The 17,822-nt window shown below is 58.4% G+C and overlaps 1 protein-coding gene across 6 annotated transcripts; it reads right to left on the bottom strand.

The window, feature by feature from the left end:
• Nucleotides 1-728: 728 nt before the first annotated feature.
• On the bottom strand, nt 729-12,964 carry FBXL16 (F-box and leucine rich repeat protein 16). Of its 6 annotated transcripts, none has more exons than XM_039884785.1 (7): nt 12,637-12,963; nt 6,343-6,497; nt 4,980-5,638; nt 3,710-4,218; nt 3,348-3,432; nt 2,930-2,993; nt 729-2,676 (listed from the first exon to the last, which is right to left on the bottom strand). In XM_039884785.1, exons 3-7 carry the CDS (start codon nt 5,622-5,624, stop codon nt 2,528-2,530), a joined length of 1,452 nt encoding a protein of 483 aa, XP_039740719.1. In that variant the 5' UTR covers nt 5,625-5,638; nt 6,343-6,497; nt 12,637-12,963; the 3' UTR covers nt 729-2,527. The 6 variants fall into 6 exon arrangements, with proteins under 6 accessions (XP_039740719.1, XP_039740722.1, XP_039740725.1 ...); XM_039884788.1 differs by lacking the exon at nt 12,637-12,963 and adding an exon at nt 6,845-6,984; XM_039884791.1 differs by lacking the exon at nt 6,343-6,497 and having other exon boundaries at nt 4,980-5,683; nt 12,637-12,964.
• Between the last annotated feature and the right edge of the window lie 4,858 nt (nt 12,965-17,822).

Raw genomic sequence — 17,822 nt, forward strand, 5'->3', positions numbered from 1 at the left:
CTGGCCTTTGGCTCTCCTGGCTCACCTCCACCCACAGCGGCTTCCAGCTCACCAAGTTCTTTGCTGCTTCGCAGCCATCACCGGTGCTAGTCTCTCTCCTCTCCAGAACGTGCCTCCTCACCCTTGAGGGTTCAGCTTAAGTGTCCTGCATCTAATGTTGCCTCTCCGGTCACTGTCACCTTCACAGGGCTCGTCACAACCCTTTCCTTTGTTTACTGGTCATCGCACCCGAGTGTGAACTCCACCAGGCAGGGATCACGTCTTTCTTGGTCTCCACAAACTTCAGTGCCTGACACAGCTTGTTCACACAACCCCAGTCACCCTCTCTGAGCCTCCCTTTCACTCCTGGGTGTGAGTTCTGGTTTGTCTTTGCTGCAATGTGTGATCTTTTGGGACATCCCTGCCCCTCTCTTAACCTCAGTTACACTGTGCATGTAACAGGGCTCATTTTTGCCCTTCTGGAAGGATGGGCTATTTTGGAGGGACTATTATATATAATGACTTTAATGTCTGTTTCTCTCCCCACTAAAGCAATGAGCTTAAGGAACTTCTCTGTTAGTCAGTGCTGGGTTTCCAGTCTGGCACAGTGGCAGCTGGCCCCTACATTTTTGTTGAAACAACCAAATTTGATGAGTTGAGGGGTGCACAAGAATACAGAAACTTGAGCCCCTCAGGGCAGATATATTTTCCCCACGCCATGGTCTGATGATCTAAAAACACCTCAGACGTGTTTTTACAACTTTTTTTAATATATATTTTTATAAACGGGTCACGTGATAAAATAGCACAAGAAACACTTACCAAATATAAGGTTATATCTTCCGCATATACAGGAGAATGAGGTCGTTATGTACAATAAGAAAATGATTTTAGGGGTTGGTTGGTTTTGTTTTCCTCTCTCCCCTTAAATTTTCCTCCTACAGTCGTTGGAAATATCACAGCTTCAGTTGCATTAATACTTTGGACAAATGAACAGCTGCTACCTCCCCACTAGGGAACCGTGGGGAAGAAGGGCTGAAGAAACTGGCTCCTGACCACCTCAACCCAGGAGCCTCCTGCTGGCACTCCAGGGGCAGAGAGATCTTTGGGCTGTTGAACTGTTTCTCTGCTTCAGTAGCATCTCTTGCTCGCTCTTTCTCTCTCGCTCTTTCTCTCTCACTCTCTGGAAACTGGTTACTCTCTTCCAACCAGATGGGGGCAGGGGTGTCCCAAGATTAGGTGTGGGTGTTGTATCTCCTGGGGTTCAAGGTTGGAATGGAAAGGGGTCCCAGCCCCCTCCTCAGCAATTGCCAAGATGTGCCAGCATCCCCTAGGACTTCCAAATGTCTTGGGATTGGACAGAACACAGTCAGAGCCCATGTGGGCAAGCAGAAGTTTGGGAAGCTTGGGTCGGGGTGCAGCTAGAAAGGAGCCCTTCCTCCTCTGGGTGCTGAGGATGTGTGGGCCACTTGGAAGATAGCAGTCGCTGGCTGGAGCTGACCCTGAGCCTTGGCTGGGGTCCACTTTTCTGGCTTCCACCTGACAGTAACCTGCCTAGGGTGAAGTGTGGTTGGCATTGAGGGGCCTGGGCCCAGCTGGCTACAGGGGTTGCAGTGTATGGTCCACACAGGACTGCTCCCAAGGCCTGCAGGCCCTGAGGGTTGCTCCAGTTTGGGGTCTCTCAAGTTATCTGTACCACCTCTGGGTTGAGGTGGACTGTTGCTGGCTGGGCTAATTTTGATTATACCAAGGTCATTGTCATCCACTCTGCCTCTTTCTCAACCCAGTTCTGCCCCAGCCTGGCCAGGGCCCCAAGGACTTGTAGGCCTGCGGGTAGGGGTGGGGCAAGCAGGACTGCTTCACACAGTGGCAAGAGGGGAGGTTGCTGTTGCTTGGGTCAAGCTGGCATGAGGTGGGGGGAAGGGCAAGTGGGACTTGGGCTCCTCAGCGGGCCATGGCTTTGGCGGTGGCCTGTTTCCCTTCGCAACCCTCAGAGGAATCCAGGCGCGATGCGGTGGAAGATGCGGGCAACCCATGGGGCTCTTCTGGGCCACTGTGTCCTGGGGGACCCAGCCCCCCTCAATCCCCTTGGGCCCTGCCCGGGATAGGGGGACAGCTGAGAGGCAGTAGGGTGTGGCGAGGAAGGCTGTAAGGACGGCCCTCTGGCGAGCTTAAAATGCTTCCCCACCCCAGGATCAGGCCTGGCCCTCCCACCCCCAGCGGGCGGGCGAATGATGGAGGCGGCTGCGGCGTGGTAGAGGGTGGGCGTGCAGGACGGGCACGAGGGGCATGCACAAATCCCCGAGTGTGCGTGCGTGCGTGCGTGGGGCTGGCCCCGCCCGCCGCCCCTTCCTGCCCGGGCGGGGCCAGGAAAGGAGCGGAGGGGCCGAGGGGAGCGGGGCGGAGCTTTCCCTCGGTTTGTCCCGGCTCCCGCGCTGGGTGTGGGGGCTCCCCTGAGGGCATGGCAAGGAGATGGGGCTCGGCGGTGCCCCCGCGTCTCCGCCCAGAGCGTGGCGGGTTCCTGCGACGGGGGCGAGGAGGCTCCGCGCTACTCGATGACGAGGCAGCGGGGCAGATGCTGCGAGAAGTACTTGAAGAGCTCGGGGGTGGCCCCGGGGCAGTTGGTCAGCTCCAGCTCCTCCAGTTCCTGAAGCTGCACCAGGCCCGACAGTCCGGTGGTGGTCAGCAGCGGGCAGCCTGCGGGGGTGGGGGGGGAAGGTGGGGGGAGCAGAGAAGTGGTTGACTGGGCGCGGCCCCACGGCTCGATGAGGGGCGGAGGGGCCCGGAGGGTGGAGGCTAGAGCCTACCCGGCCTTTCCCTCCTGACCTGGACATGGGATAGCGAGTCAGCCCCAGGTGTGAATCCGCACAAGGGACTCCGCAGGGTTGGCGGAGTCGGACTAGGTGTGTGGGTGTGTGGTCACTGTCCAGGGCGCGCCGGGGGGTCTCACCTGCCAGAGACAGGAGACGCAAACTCCTCATGGCCAGGAGGTGCTTCAGCCCGAAGTCCTGCACCTGGGCGGGAGGGCGGGGCGAGTTAACTATTTCCCTCGCCTCCTGTAGGAGCCCCGCTCCTGGGGTCAGGCCACAGGCCTGGAGCTGCTGGAGGGGCAGGGAGCGGGGTTCAAAACGGAGGTTTCTCAGTTCCCCCACGGAGCCAGGAGGCAGGTGGGGAGTGCTGGTGAGGGCTCTGGGAACTCCACGCCCTCCGCTTATGTCGGCTGCTGGGTGTGGAGGGATCCCAGACTTCCTTACAAGAATCTGAGTGGGCCTGGACCAGGTCAGAGGACTGTCTGGGCGGGGGCTTTCCCAGCGCCCCCCACCTCCCCAGACTACTCCCCAATCTCCAGAAGCGTGGAGGGCCAGTACCTGGCAGCACCATCTCAGGTAGAGGCTGCGGAGGGACGACATGGTGGACAAATAGCTGAGGCCAGTGTCCGTGATGCGTACACACCTGCGGTTGCAACAGAAGGGGGCTGCCCACCTTCAGAACACCTCGCCCTGCCCCTCAGCTCCTACCCCTTCCTTCCCCCCCAACTCCAGTGTCCCTGGGACGAACTCATCTTCTGCCCTCCTCATAATAGCTCCTTCTTTTCTATAGCCCTGCCCCTCAACCCGCTCCCTACCCACTCTACCTACAGGGCTCTCCACTAGCCTAGGCTCACTGCTTAGAAGGTCCAGCCAGCCTCACGTCCCACCCTCCATGGCTTGAGGATGAGGGATGCACACACCTGTCCAGCACAAGCTCCTCAAGGCGGTGCAGGTCGCAGGCCACATACTCCAGAGCCATGTCTGTGATGCGCGGGCACCAGGAGAGGTCGAGGCTGCGCAGCTTGCGCAGATTCTCGGCCACAAGCTCCACACCATCGTCGGTGACCTTAGAGCAGCCGGAAAGGCTAAGTACAGTGAGGTTGGGCAGGCTGTGCACCACATTGACCACGCCGTGGTTGGTGATCTCCCAGCAGGACAGCAGGCGCAGAGTGTGCGTGCTGTGGCCCTGTCGTGCCGTGAAGTAGGCCAGCGCCGTGTCCGTCACATGGTAGGCCTGCAAGCTCAGCTCCGCCAGGTTGGGCAGCAGCTGTGATATGGCCGCAATGGCGTCGTCAGCCACGTTGATGCAGTCACTCACACTCAGTGAGGTGATGCGTGCGCTCAGGCTGGACCACAGCCCCGCCTCAGTGAAGTCATTGCAGCCTGACAGCTCGAGGCGCACCACGCCCTGCATCTGCTCCAGCATCACCTGTAGGCCAGCAGGTTCAGGGTCAGGAAGCCTGACCTCACCTCTACTACCTCCACTGTGAAAGCCTACCTTGATTCTGTGAATGTGCCCCTCCTTGCAAGGTGTGGTGAACAAGGTAGGAGATAGGGCAGAAGGAGCCTGCTATGGAGCAAGAAGTGGTGTTCTCCAGAGTGTAGGTGAGTGTAAACATGCATTGAGCTATACTCTTAGATAAGTGCACTTTACAGTGTGTCTGTTACACCTCAACTACATTCTTAAGGAGGCAAGGCATAGGGGAACCTGGAGCCCAAGGCCTGGCTAGAGCAGGTGCCTGAAGCAGTTGGTGTTAATGATCGGATGATTAGAGTCCAGGTCCTGGAGAACGGGCCAACTGCACAGCTGCTCCTCTAACCTTGGCCCCTACTACCTCCACCTCCTCCGGTGTCCTCCCCACCCTAGGCCAGCTTCACTTGCATCCAGGGCCTATGCTCAGAAAGGCCCCACATTTAACAAACTGCTATGCTGTCCTTATCTTGAAATTCTTAAATCATTTTCATCTTAGACTGGCTTGCTCAAATTATGCAGCCAGTTCTGCTTCTCCCCACTCCAGAGCCACAATCCCCCTAAGAGCATGGGCACGGCCCTCAGCTACATTTCCCTTTGTGTGCCGAGCTTCCTCTGGGGGCCACTCCCCACCTCCCCCAACCCTCACACCTGCATCTTTACTGCTATCTGGCCCTGCCCCCCATCCCTGTCCTTTCTGAGCTAGTGGTGGGACACACCTCCAGGCCAGCGTCAGTGATGGTAGAGCGCTTGAGGCTTATAGCCTTGACACCCTTCTTGGAGAGGGCGTAGTTGTCGATGAACTCACAGATGTCCAGATCGGAAACGCCAACCAAGCAGAAACCCTCAAAGCCACGTGCAGCAAAGCCCTGCAGGTTCACGAACTCCTTCTCACCACCAGGCAGCACATTGTAGAGCTCCTTGGCATGCAGCACAGGTGTGAGGCCCACCCAGAACTTGGGCTGGTAGAGCACGCGCCGCCAGGCCTTGCACACCTGGGCCAGCACACACTTCTCGCAGGCCGAGAAGTACCAGAAGAGACCATTGAGGATCTTTTCGTCTGTGGCCAGTGGTGGCCGCTCCACTGGGGGTCCGGGTACTGGGGCTGAGGCTGGTCCCCCAAGGGGGAGCCCTGCTGGGGGACACAGGCCCCCAGCCAGGGCAGCCCGGGGCATTGGGGCAGCCAGGCTGGGTGGTGGGAGGGTGGGCGGGGGCAGTGGCTGGCAGGGGCGGTTCTTGGCAGCTGGCGTGCCCTTGGTGATACTGGCTGTGCCCAGGCCGTTGGGCTGGCCCGGCAGCTTCACCAGACCGTTTCGAGGCAAGCATGGGGGCTTGGGGTCGCCGTTGACTCCAGGACTGGACATCTTCCTCGCTTACTCTGCAGACAGGGGCCCAGAGTTGGGAGTGAGTTCCATGTTCCCTCCTGGAAGGCGGGACAGAGCTGGGCCCCTTATAATCTCTGGGCGTCCTCTCCCACGGCACTCCCAGAAACCACCCTACAGAAAGGATCTAAGTGCCAGCCTCCCTCCCTGACTGAGCAGCAACAGGACAGGGCTAGTCTCTGAGCACCTAGTGTATGCACCGAGCTCAATCTGCACCCACTCACAGAGATGTTCAGCACCTAGATACTATGGTTCCTGTTTTACACATAAGAAACAGAAATGGAGAGAGACACTAGCCTGTGACTGCTCCCTTTCACCTCTGCTACCCTGATGCCTACCATCAGTGCCTGCCAGGCCTGCTTCCACCGCTCAAGGCTGTGAAACTGAGGAGCAGATTTGGGGCAGTCTCTGGCCCTTCCACTGTGGGGTCCCAGCATGGCTCTCTTGTGTGTTTCGAGTACTCTGAGACTCACACAGCAGTCCCTGAGAACCTCAGTGGTTACAGTAGGTTCCATAGATCAGAATCTACTCAAAAAAAGTGCAGGTGTCTTCCTAGTGCTTACTGTGATGCTAGCACAGTGAGCCCTGGACACATTCTATCTCTTTAACCCACCCCCTAATTCATTGAGGATGATGGTATAGTGACTGTATCCATTGACCAGATGAAGAAACCAAGGCTGGGGCAATGTGAATTGCTTGCCTGAGGTCATAATCAGTGGTGGAGCTGAGGGTTGGACCAGAGCTGACTATGGAAGGCTGAGTTCCCCCGGGGTGGGGCTGAGACCACGCTGGCTCCCCTTCTTAGGCCGCCAAGGCTATGAATGGGTGGCAAAGGGCACTGGGCACGACACAGTCCTGGAAAGAAGAAACAGTGGGACCCTCACTGTGCCACCCTTTGCTCCACATTCCAGATCTCCTGGCCCACCCCATACCAAATCTACAGCTAGAAAGCTATGCACTCAGTGCTTACCTACACAGGCTCCAGGTAACACACCTTGGACTGAAAACAGGCCACACATTGGCTGAGTGGCCTGGACAAGGCATTCCCTTCTCCAAACCTCACTTTCCTCACTTCAAAGTCTAGGAGGTGATGATATCCCCTCACTAAGGGGCAGCATGTATAAAGGGCTAAGCATAGTGCATGGCTTGCAATGAGCACCTAGAAAGTGATGAGGGTGTTGCTTCTGAGCCCCATGGCCCACCTGAGTGGAAGAGGACAGGAGCCACTGAGAGGGAGGGAGGGAGGTGAGAGGGCAGGCAGTCTTGCCCTGCTCTTTCCAGCACCACACACCTTCCATTGTTTCCAAGCCCTGAACAGGACAACCTTGTCAGCATTCCACATCTGGGGAGGGGAGTGCAGACTCGAGACACGTGGCCCTCATGGCTGCCAACCCAGCTTTTGGCCCAAGGGCCTTCCTGCCCTGGCAGCCATGAGCCCCTAGGCCAGCAGTCCACCTTGGGCCCTCCCTCCCCAGAGGAGGCTCCCACACCTTGGCTGCCCCCTCACTACAGCTCATGACCAGGTAGCTAATGAGCTCACACATGCTGATAAGTGACATCCATACCATCTGCCAAGTGCCCACTGGGATGATCATGGATTTCAACCTCACAGCAGCCCTGGGGTGTGGGAGGGTGGCCACTAATGTTACCCTTATTTTCAGATTAGGAGGCTCCGAGAGTTAGTTTACCCACAGTGGTGGGGGTGGCCAGATATGAAGGCTGCCCTAGATCCCTTAATGCCATACAGGAGGAGGGGACCATCATGGCCAACAGTGCCTCGTGGAGGGACAGGATGAAGCCCACGACTGGCACCCACTCCTATGTCCATGAGAGAGGCTGTCCTGGCAACTCCCTCCTGTGGGTTGATTGATACAGAGAGGCAGCCCCAGCTTAAATACCTTCTGTGTCCCGGGAGCGGGGCGCCATGATTTCATGGCTCAAGGCGCGCGGCCCACCCGGCCTCCGCAGCCTCCTACAGACCAGACGCGGCCGGCCCGGAGCGCAGCACCATGGACAGCGCCCCCCCCCCCCCCCCTGTTCGGTCCCCGCGCCGGGTCGCTGTGCGCGTGCTCGGAGGCCAGGCCCGGCAAGCCTCCACCGCGGACAGCGGCTAGTGGTGTGGTGTGGGGTGGGGGTCGGATTTGGCAAATTCAGATGAGCAGGGAGGGCCCTGGAAGCAGAGAGGATGCAGGGAAGAGGGGAGAAGCCGCCCCGCTCGTATAAGATCCCGCAGAGGCGGCGGAGGCGGCACCACGGGAGAAATAACTCAAGAGCAGTGCCGATTTAGGTTGAAAATGCTCCCAGCCATGGGTGTTCACGTGGAGCGCCTGAGTTGGGGGGATGCACGTGGATGCCCCGGGCACCTGCGAGGCTTCCTTTCCTTCCCCCACTGTAGCTCACATTTGCAAACGCCCACAGTTTCATCCCCACCACCCAGGCTTCAGGGTCAAGCTTGTGAAAAAAAGCCAGCACCTGGGAGAAAGCCCACAGGAGGGAGCAGAACAAGGATGACCCTCAGCAGCCTGGACAGAGTGTCTGAGGCCTGGCTGTCCCTCATCCCACACCCCTGTCCCTAGCCATAGGCACATGTCCCTGCCTGTCAATCGGCCTTCCCCACCCTCTACCCTCCACTTCTGGATAAGTGTCATCCTTAGTAGTAGTCCTACTGTTCCCCAACCTTGTCCATGGTCCCGCTGCACTCCATGGAGCTCTTCCTCACATTCCAGCTTCACTGACCCAGTCTGAGAATTCCCCACTCTGTAGCTCAAAATTGGAAACAGTCACACCTTGACTAAGAGGTCAGGGCTTTGGGAGAAAGGTAAGCTCATGGTTAGATGGATCTTTCTGTCAGTTAGGCAAGATGTCCCTGGGAAGCTGGGACAAGGGCCCCTCTGCCTGGCCCTGGCCCCACCCACCAAATAAGATGGGTTGCACAGCCCCCACCTTCCTGAAATTTATGACTGCCCCACTGCACTCAGTAGGGCTTGGAGGACCTGCTTGGAGTTTCCTGCCAGGAGAGGACAGGGGCAGCTGCCAGTCTACTGGAGGCCGCCTTTAAGGATAAACATCAGGAGCTAATTATGGGAAAACAGGCTTTTAAAAAAAGATGGCCACATTTGCACTGTTGTCAGCCTCATACCTGGTGGGTTGTTCCTCAGTGTGAAGTGGAATTCTGGGGAGGTCCCCTCCCGGGATAGGCTGCAGGGACTCAAGGCTCCTGAGCTCACACCAGGGGAAGGAGGGAGATGGTAGTCACTACTTTGTCTTGTCCACATCACCCAGAGCAGTGCTGGATCAGGGTACCACTTGGAAGAGCCTGTGTTTCCCCAGCAGACTCACCGTGAAGCATGGGGGCCAGAGTAGACCTAGGGAGCATAGTAGGGTCATGGGGGCTCCTAGGAGGACTCCAGAACTTGGTGACTTCCAGGCTGACAGTCTGTAGTTGGCCATGCTGGGGCTTCATAAGAAACTGATTCTTCTTTAGGTCATCACTAGGTCCTGGGACCCAGCAAGTCCACCTTACGGCCTCATCTCTGGTCCTCCCTCTCCCCCCACCAGCTGACTCCTTTCCTGCATTTTTCCTCTCCTCCCCATCTCTGCCTGGGCACATGCTGGCCCCCCTGCTTGCTCAGAAGGCCTCCCTGCTTCTTAACCCTCCAAGCTCCTTCTCTTCCATCCTTTGGTATGAGTGCCACCCCTGCTTCACCCCGTGGAACTCCCAGCACTGAGAAAGGAACTCCAGGGTTTCAGTCTTCAGTTGGGCTATCATCACCGTCTGTCAGCCTCTTCCCTTTGCTGGGGGCTCCTTGAGGACATCTGGCACTATGGTGTAGGGGCCTCTCAGTGTTACCAGAACTGAATGAATAAATGAATGGGGAATGGCAGTCCAGTTAGCAGAGTCATGCCTGAGGCCCATAGTCTTGATAGGACAAGTCAGATTATAAGAAGGGCTGTCAGTGGGAAAGCTGTAGTTCAATTCAATAATCCTGGTTGTGACAGAGGCCAGTGTCTACAGGGAGGCCACTGGAGTTGGGTTGGTGCCAGAGTCTCTGAGACCACCTCCAAGACTCTGGGGCTTGGCATGGTCCTTGTCGTTATTCAGATCCTTGGGCAGAGGACAGCTCATGTCTCCTTTTTGGTTGAGACTCCCTTTGGGAGCTGCAGGGTTAGGGAAGCTGGCTGCCTGTACCCCATAATCTGGCCAGACCTGAATGGAAGGGGACAGGCACTACCAGAGGGAGGGAAGTGGGGGGTCCTGTCCTTCCCAGCACCCCACTTCTCACTGCTGGTCTGAGCTCTTCATACACTACCTGACCATAGTGGAGAAAGTAGGGCTGAGAGTGAAATTTCAGAAGTCGCGCAAAACTGGGATTTGACCCCAAGACCCCCCACTGTCTGATTCCCAAAGCCCAGGCCAGGCACATTGGTTCAGATAGTAACCCAGAGCCCCCAGCTGGCCCGCCTCTGGCTAGGCGCACCTCCTGTGGCCTCCTTTCTCTGTCCTGTTCTGCTTCTTCTATTCTCTGTGCCTTCCCAGCCTCGAACCCTGGGCTGGTGGTCTCTGCCACAATTGTACTTTTCACCCCTGCTCTCCTTCCAGAGGCTGCAAGCTGCATGGCCACCACTGGGACACTTCTTTCGGACTGCTTATTCCCAGGAAAACCTCTGCCTCTCATGGTCCCTACCTTGGAGGTCTCTTCCCCCATCTCTGATGTCCCCATCTGACACAGCCTGCCCTGGATGCTGGGAGGCCGGCACCCAGTAAAACCTGCACCGACCAATTCTCCCTGCCTGCTGAGGTCCATGGAGCTGGGCAGAACAAGGGAGTCAGAAAAACTCACATAGATCAAGTTGTGGTGGCAGCCCAAGGTGTTTAGGTGATAACCAGGGAAGCTTGGGATTGGGGACATGGCGCGGGCTGACACACTCCATGACAAGCCCCGTGACTCAGGCACATTCACATTCCTGCCACTTTGCACATGTCCTAGCAGTAGCACTCCCTTCCTTCCCTCAGCTCAGAAATGCTTCTGGGGTGCAGACTGCCCCACCCATGCACTGGGAAGGGAGCTCTGGGAAGGGAGCACATGGCCTCAAGAGAGAGACCTAAGTTCATGCTCCAGCAGTCATTTGGCCAAACGCAGAGGGCAGATCAGCCATTTAGGACGGGATACCTTGGGGAGTGGACACTGGGTTCCAGGCCTCGTCTCAGCTCCTCTGCTCTGAAGGACCTGAGCCCTCCAGAACCCAGTCCTGGGGCATCTAGTGCCTGCTGTTTTGGGCAGTTGCCTCGATCCCTCCCTTACTTTCTTGCTAAGTGGGCGAAGGTGGCCTGAGTCCACCTTGGGAAGCTGGTCTGGTTGAATCTCCTCCAGTCCACTTGTGGGGAAGGTTCCGAGCCACCCACTGACCTCACAGACTTTCCTTCACTGCCACCTCCACTCCTCCCTCATGCCAGCCTCTGAGACACAGCAGTGACCTCCCATGTGAGATGAGAGAGGGCTTCAGGCAGCGGCACAGTGCCAGCCAAGGAGCCCCTTCCCCGACATCGGGGTGAGATGTCTCCCTGGATTTCAGCAGTGCAGGCCTTCCCGGGCCTGGGCCCAGCTATCTTGAGGGCCCCAGGTTCCACCCACCCCAGGGCCACTTGTTTCCTTCTCATCAGTAGAAGATAGGACTTGCTCAAGTGGTCTGGAAGTAGGCATGAACTGGAGGGTGGTGCCTGTCCCATGAACCCCGCCACTGTTAGAAGTGCTCATACACCTGGCCCAAAGTGAGGGGTAGTTAAGGTGGGGGGAACCAGGTAGTGAAGGGGGCAGGCACTGGGGCAGCTGAGCCCTGGGGTTACCTGGGGCCTGAACAGCCTGCCCTGCACTGCCCATGTTTATGACTGGGGCTTGACTTTCCCTCCTCTCCAGACAGCTCTGGTCCACCCCTGTGGCCACCTCCTGCTGAGCCAATGGGTCTCTTTTCAGTCCTCTGCCCTGGCCTGTGAGACCCCAAACCTCTCAGGTCCAGCCCAGCCCAGGCCTTCTGTGCCCAGGCTGCTATCCAGCAGCCCTCAAAGTAGTTGGGTGGAAGAAGGGGCCCTGTACCCTGCCTGGCATCAGAAAGGCCTGAGCTGACTCTGGTCACTAGGCCCTGGGAGGCAATGGGTGTGGGGAGGGGCCTGATGGAGGGGGCAAGTGAGGTGGCATCCACCATCTGCTCTCTCCATAGAGGGGAGGCTTCCTGTGCAGAGACGGGGAGGGACTGAAGGAGTGGCCACTGGGCAACGGGCTCCTTGAGGCTCCGATAGCAAGGCCTTCTCTCCTTCTGGGGTGACGGGTGCGAGACTCTCCTTACCTACTCAAACTCCAGGGGTATAAGACCCCTCCCCAGCAAATCTCTGAGTGCCCACTTCCCCTTCTCAGGCCCTTCAGCATTGGCCAAGGCCTAACCCCTCCTCCAAAACCAGGCAGGTGCCCAGTCCCCTTCCTTCCCCTCTACCTCCCACTGTGGCAGCTCCACACAGGCTCTGGTCCAGAAGGTGTCCAGGGGCAGACAGGCCCTCTAGCCATGTATCCACATGGCTCTTCCTGGAGTGTAATTTTATCTAACACCTCTCTCATAGGTCCAGGGTCTCCTGGTGCTGAGGTGGGGAGCCCGGAGCTCAGGGGTGGTCCAAGACCTCACCAAGACAAGCGGGCTGGGGGCCTGCAATTCTGCTTCCACAGGGCCACCGTTAGGTGGCACCGACCCACAGTCTTGGTCCAGTTGCCATAGGGAGTGGGCCTCGACCAGGCCCGCCACTGGGGTAAGGGGCCGTGGGAAGGCCGGGCAGGGCCCGAGGCCCGGCGGCCATGGCCAGGGAAGGGGCTGCGCTTACATAAACCCTCTGGGGGTGGCAGAGGTGCCGTCCCAAGCCCCCTCCCCAACCCCTCCTCATTGTGACTGCCGCGGTGGCGTAGGCTGGCCCCTCTCGGTCCTGCAGCCTGACCCCGAGCGCACACCTTACCTCGGCACGGGCTCCTGGCTCATGCCACGCTGTTCGCAGGGCGTCCTCCCGTTATGGGTAGCTTGGCATGGGCGCCGGTGAAGCGGGGAGGCGGCCGAGGTGCTGGCCTGGCCGGCAGGGCCCGGCCGCACCCCGCGCCCCAGCCTGGCCGGCCCCCTCGGCCGCGCCCCAAGAAGAGCTCCCCGGTGGGAGAGGATGGGCCGCCTTGAGCCTCCCACCGGGGAGGCTGAGACTGTGCCCAGATAAATAAGGCCGCTTTGCAGGGAGCCGGGCGGGCGCCTCCTCCCTCCCCTCGCCCTCCTCCCGGCGCTCCTCCTCCGCCCTCCTCCCTGCGCTCCTCCGAGGCCGCGGGCGGCGCCGCGCGCGCCCCCCGCCCGGCCCTAAGCGCCGCGCTCTCGCGCGCTCCCGGCGCGGGGAGCCAATCCGAGTTGGGTAGCTCGGGTCGGGGGAGCGGAGGATGCCGAGCCCCGCCCCGCCCGCCCCGCCCTGCCGCGCGCACAGCGCGCTCCCAACGCGGCGCCCACGGGCACGCGCCAGCTCCAGCACGCACCCCGCCCCCATCTTCGCCGCGGGCGCCCTCGCAATAACAAACCCGGGTGCGCGGCTGCGCGGGGATGGGAGGGGAGGGCAGAGGAGGACAGGAGAGAGAGGAAAGAGAGGGCAAGGCACGCGGCTGCACAACGGGCCTGGAGCGAGTCCTGACTGCGAGGAGCTGTGGGGACCCCAAGTTCTGCGGCGCTAAGAGGACTCGAGCCCCTTGGCCCCGGGGGTTGGCCCTGGGGTGCGGGGTCCTATGGAGTTCCGGTCGGCCCCTTGCGTCCCAGCCTTTGGCTGCCACCTGCGGGGGAGAGAACGATTGGAACCTCACCCTTACCACCCCTCCTGTGGAGCCCGTGTCCAGTCCTCCTTCAAGGCCCTCACATCTCCTGTGCACCTGCTGGGTGCCAGGCCCAGAAAACCCCCTCGGCGGGGGACACACTTACTCACCCTCAGAGCTGAGAAGCAAGTGACCAACAGATCATTTCAGAGAATGACTATTTTGAGAGCAATGAAAGTTCAAGAGGGCCATGTGATGGTGACCTGCGAGGGTGGTGGTTGGTAGGGCTCCTGAGGACATGACACTTGAGCTGAGACCTCAAGGGTGAGAGGGTGGGGAAGTGGTCCAGGAATGGGTATGCAAAGGTCCTGAGGCCTTAAGGAGCCTGGCAAGTTCCCTCTGGAATAGATTAGATGTGGAGGTGGCAGCTGCTTTGTAGGGAGCAGGCTGGAAGAGAGAGAAGAGGTGGGATATGACAGGTAGGTGTGGAGGGCTGTCTGGGCCACTGGAGAAGCCCCATCAGGCTCAGGGAGGAGATGGAGGCTAATAGTGCTCATCCTGAGGTCTCCTGGGAGCAGAGAGAGCAGAGGGACCAGGTGTGGGGAGAGCAAGAGCCTCTGGGATGGGAGAAAGGCTCCCTGAGATAGTGTCTCCGTAGAAATGAAACCAGCTGGTGTTCAGTGTTAGCGTTTTGACCAGAAGTTGGGGCTGGTGTGAGATGGAGGCAACAGGAGGGGGAGTCAGACTGGCTGGACCCTAGCTGGTTTGAGGGGGGTGTTGTTCTTGCTGTGTGTGGGCCGTGGGGTGAAGGCTGCTCTCCTGTGTGGCAGGGACTAAAGAATCACAATGCTCACATGATTCAGTGGAGGCTCGGCATGGGCAGGTAAGATGGGATGTGTGAAAACATTTGGGGTGACTGAAAAAGAGTGCTGTCCAGTGTGCGAGTCTGGCAGGCTGGCCTTCCAGCTCAGCCTCCACCCCATGTGCAGAGGCCTAGGTTGGCATGGACCCTGGCATGCGTGTTGTCCTGACTGGCAGGCAGGGTTTTACTTCAGACTTCGAGGAGGCTCTTGCCCCTCAGCAGGGGCCAGGACCTCAGGCAGAGAGAGCAAGTTCTGCCCTCAAAGGGGCCTGAGAAGTCCACTTGCCTTGCCTTGAAAGAATCTGAGCAAAGAGCAGTTATTCAAAGGGATAGGATATACTGCTGTGGAAGGCCTGCCTCTTGAACACTTGTGGACCGCTCATCTCTCTACCTTTGTCATCCTTCCCTGTGTCAAGCATCCTTCTCCTCCATAGCTGATGGCAGCTACCTCCTCACTGGTCTCTTCCCAATGCCTCCCACCTGTTCTCCCTGTGGTACAGAGGTATTACTTTACAGTATAGATATGGTTGTCATCCTCCCAGGCCTCTGTACTGCAGCCTGTGAAGCCCCAAGTCTCCAGCACTGCCAGCCCACAGCCTTGCCCCTTACTCTTGTAGCTTCTGCCATCATGGCCTTTCTCCAGGGCCAGGAGGGCATCAGTCCCTCACGTAAAGCATCAACTCATCTGGAGCACCTCTCACCTAGGACATTCTCTTACCTGGACTATTCTGTCATCTGGAGCACCCCTTATATTGATACCTGGGCATGGAGGAATCTCCCCAATCCAGGCTGCTAGGGGATTCCAGTTCTGGAGTCATGGGCAATAAGGACTGAAGGCTGTTGGCACATCCTACCCTGAGACCTTGGGGGCTAAGTGAGAGGGAGCCCCTTTCACATGGGAATGGGGATGCCTGTGATAGGGTAACCCCTTGTGGTATTCAAGGCTAGGGGCAGCACCTCTGAAACGCCCTCACAGGAGGTCATCGGGACTCTCCTTGTGGGACTCTGGAGTGGTATATGTGCCCTTGGAGCCACCTGCCTGGGCCCAAATACTCTCTTCCTGGGTAGGGCCTTAGGCAAGTACTTCTCCTCCTGAGAAATAGGTCTGGGATCCCAGGGGGTGCCCTGAAGGTCCTAGCTCAGCATGATGGTGAGAACCCCATACCCTATAGTGATTAGGCTGGCTCGGCTCTGAAGCCTCGTGCTATGGAGCTATGAGACAGACACTGGGCCCCTCACTGCCTCAGCCCCCACCCAGAGGCAGAGGTCCCAAGAATGCCTGGGAAGGGACTCTTGTTGGGCAGGCAGGCTGCAGGTTTGTTTGGCTGTTCTTGCCACTCCACAGCCAGAGTGGGTGCCCATAGGAGGGAGAATCTCTCAGCCTGGAGTGGCCATGGTGGCCGTGGGTGGCACATAGCAGGCAGTGGGCCTCTCTGCTGCCTTCCAACTTCTACTCCCTCCTCCTGGGACCCACGCTGGACTCACCAGGGGCAAGGGGGCGGAGCAGACAGGGCTGAGGATGACTCAGGGCCCAGTTGTCACCAAGGCAACACCGTCGCCTAGCAATGGCGGTCTCCCAGTAACGGTTGTCTCCTAGCAATGGGATATTTTCCCAGCCCGGGCTGGAGCCTGGCAATTATTTTTAGCTCAGCTGCAAATCAGTCTGCAGCTGCATTTTTGGCTCCTCAGGAAGATGCAAGGTGTATGTGTGGGGGTGGATTTCTTGTCAAAGGGAGGAAAACACTCCATATACAGGAATCTTGTTCTGTGTCCCGAGGTGTAGGCTTGTGGGAGGGCAAGGCCAGCTTCCGCCTGGGATCGGGGTAGGGAAATGGGATGTAGGTGAAGGGGAGCCAGAAGTTGCACAGGTTGCCTGGAAGAGTTGGCAGGTACGATCATCTTTCTGATGGTGTCTCTGAGAGGGCTGGTCACTGCAGCACCCTGGGGTTGCCTAGGTCAGGCTGGGCAGGGGTGTGTTATCTAGGCCAGTACTCATGGTACCATTGGAGCACATCACTGAGTGGCCCAGGTTCTGGTGGGTTCCTGGCACTCCCAGGCCCTCAGTTATGGAGACTGTTACCTGCTGTCCCCATTCCCCAGCCCCACCCAGGGGACAGCACCCTACACTGGGCCAGCTGGAGCAGCACATTCAGGTGGTCTTGGCTGCAGGGATCTGGGCAGCCACAGGCTCAGCTGGGGACATGGGTGGGGATGGCCTCTGCTCGGCCCATATCTCTCCCTCTGCCCCTCTTTTGCTGAAGCAGGAGCTCAGGAAGTCTTGAGCAAGTGGAGGCTTGACCCCTCTCTCTAGGCTCTCTCATAATTCCTGAAGGGTTTCTGTACGCTGTTCTCTTGAGGCCAAGTCCAAACTCTCTCCTGGCCAATGAGCCTGGGGCTGGCCCTGCTCACTTCCCTCTGGCCACCTTCCTGAGACCTGGTTTGCCCTATTACGATATTGAGCTCTATCGTGTCATTGGGGCTCTTGCTCTCTGTTCACCTGTCCTGGGGCACTCTTCTCAGGCTTTGTATTGCTCCCCCAGATCCCCAACTAGCCCAGCCCCTGCCGTGGTCATGAATGCTCCTTGCCTGTACCCCCAGCACTTTAGGCTTCCTTGGGTAGGTGCCCTTCACCCTGTGGGGTTGCCTCTCCCACTGGAGTTCAGGTCCACCTGTTCCAGGCACCATTTAGGGCAGGGCTCACCTCTGACACTGCTCTTTGTCCTAGCATCAGCTCCAGCCCCTTGCCAGGACCTAGGTTTTGGGTGGGAATGAAGAGAGACCCCTTTTGGAGGGTCAGGGCACTAAAGGATCTAGAGCTGACGGATGTGAAGGAGCCCCCAAACTGAGTATAGACATCAGAGGAGTTACTTGAGATATGCGATGTCATTCATCCATTCACTCACTCATTCACTCATTGGCATACACACTCATTCTCCAAGTATTTACTGTGTACCTTCAGTGTGTCTGGTCCAGCATGGCTTTCTGGCTCTCTGTCCCATAGGCAGCAGACCTCTGATGGCTAACACTACCCAAGTGTTTTCCTGAGTGGGGCCGGAACTTGTGAGTACAGGTAGCTGATGCTGTCCAGGTCTGCAAGTGACAGCATCATCCCTGGACCCCTCAAATAAGAGGCTGGGGCAGGGCAGGGGAAGCCTGGTGTTGAGGAGACAGTCCAGGGCCAGGAGTGTGCCCATTTCAGACTAGGTTACCTGTCTAAAAGCCCTCCCTTGCACCCACAGACACTGGTCCATTCTCTGGGGGTAGAGTGGAGGTGGAAAGCCAGGGGCCCTAGGTGGGCAGGGGGTGGGTCTGAGGCCATTTCTTCACTCTGCCGCTAGAGGGCATCCAGAGCCCACTCTCTGCCTTGAGGTCAGGGCAGGTGAGGCCAAGGCCCTAGTGACCAGCCCTAAGTGGACCCATGGCCTCAGCAAGGGCAGTGGTAGCAGCTGACCTGGGTGACCCCTCCCTTCCTTTGCAGCACCTCTTTTGTCTTCTAGTACCCAGCCC

Source organism: Pteropus medius, unplaced genomic scaffold, assembly GCF_902729225.1.
Source record: "Pteropus medius unplaced genomic scaffold, Ma_sr-lr_union100, whole genome shotgun sequence".
NCBI lineage: Eukaryota > Metazoa > Chordata > Mammalia > Chiroptera > Pteropodidae > Pteropus > Pteropus medius.

Bases quoted from the DNA above. Each gene is read 5' to 3' on its own strand.
- FBXL16 (XM_039884791.1), bottom strand. From the start codon at position 5,624: ATGTCCAGTCCTGGAGTCAACGGCGACCCCAAGCCCCCATGCTTGCCT. The intron at 4,219-4,979 runs GTGTGTCCCACC...GCTGGCCTACAG, and splicing joins TCACTGACGCTGGCCTGGAG to GTGATGCTGGAGCAGATGCA. The intron at 3,433-3,709 runs GTGTGTGCATCC...TTGCAACCGCAG, and splicing joins GAGGAGCTTGTGCTGGACAG to GTGTGTACGCATCACGGACA.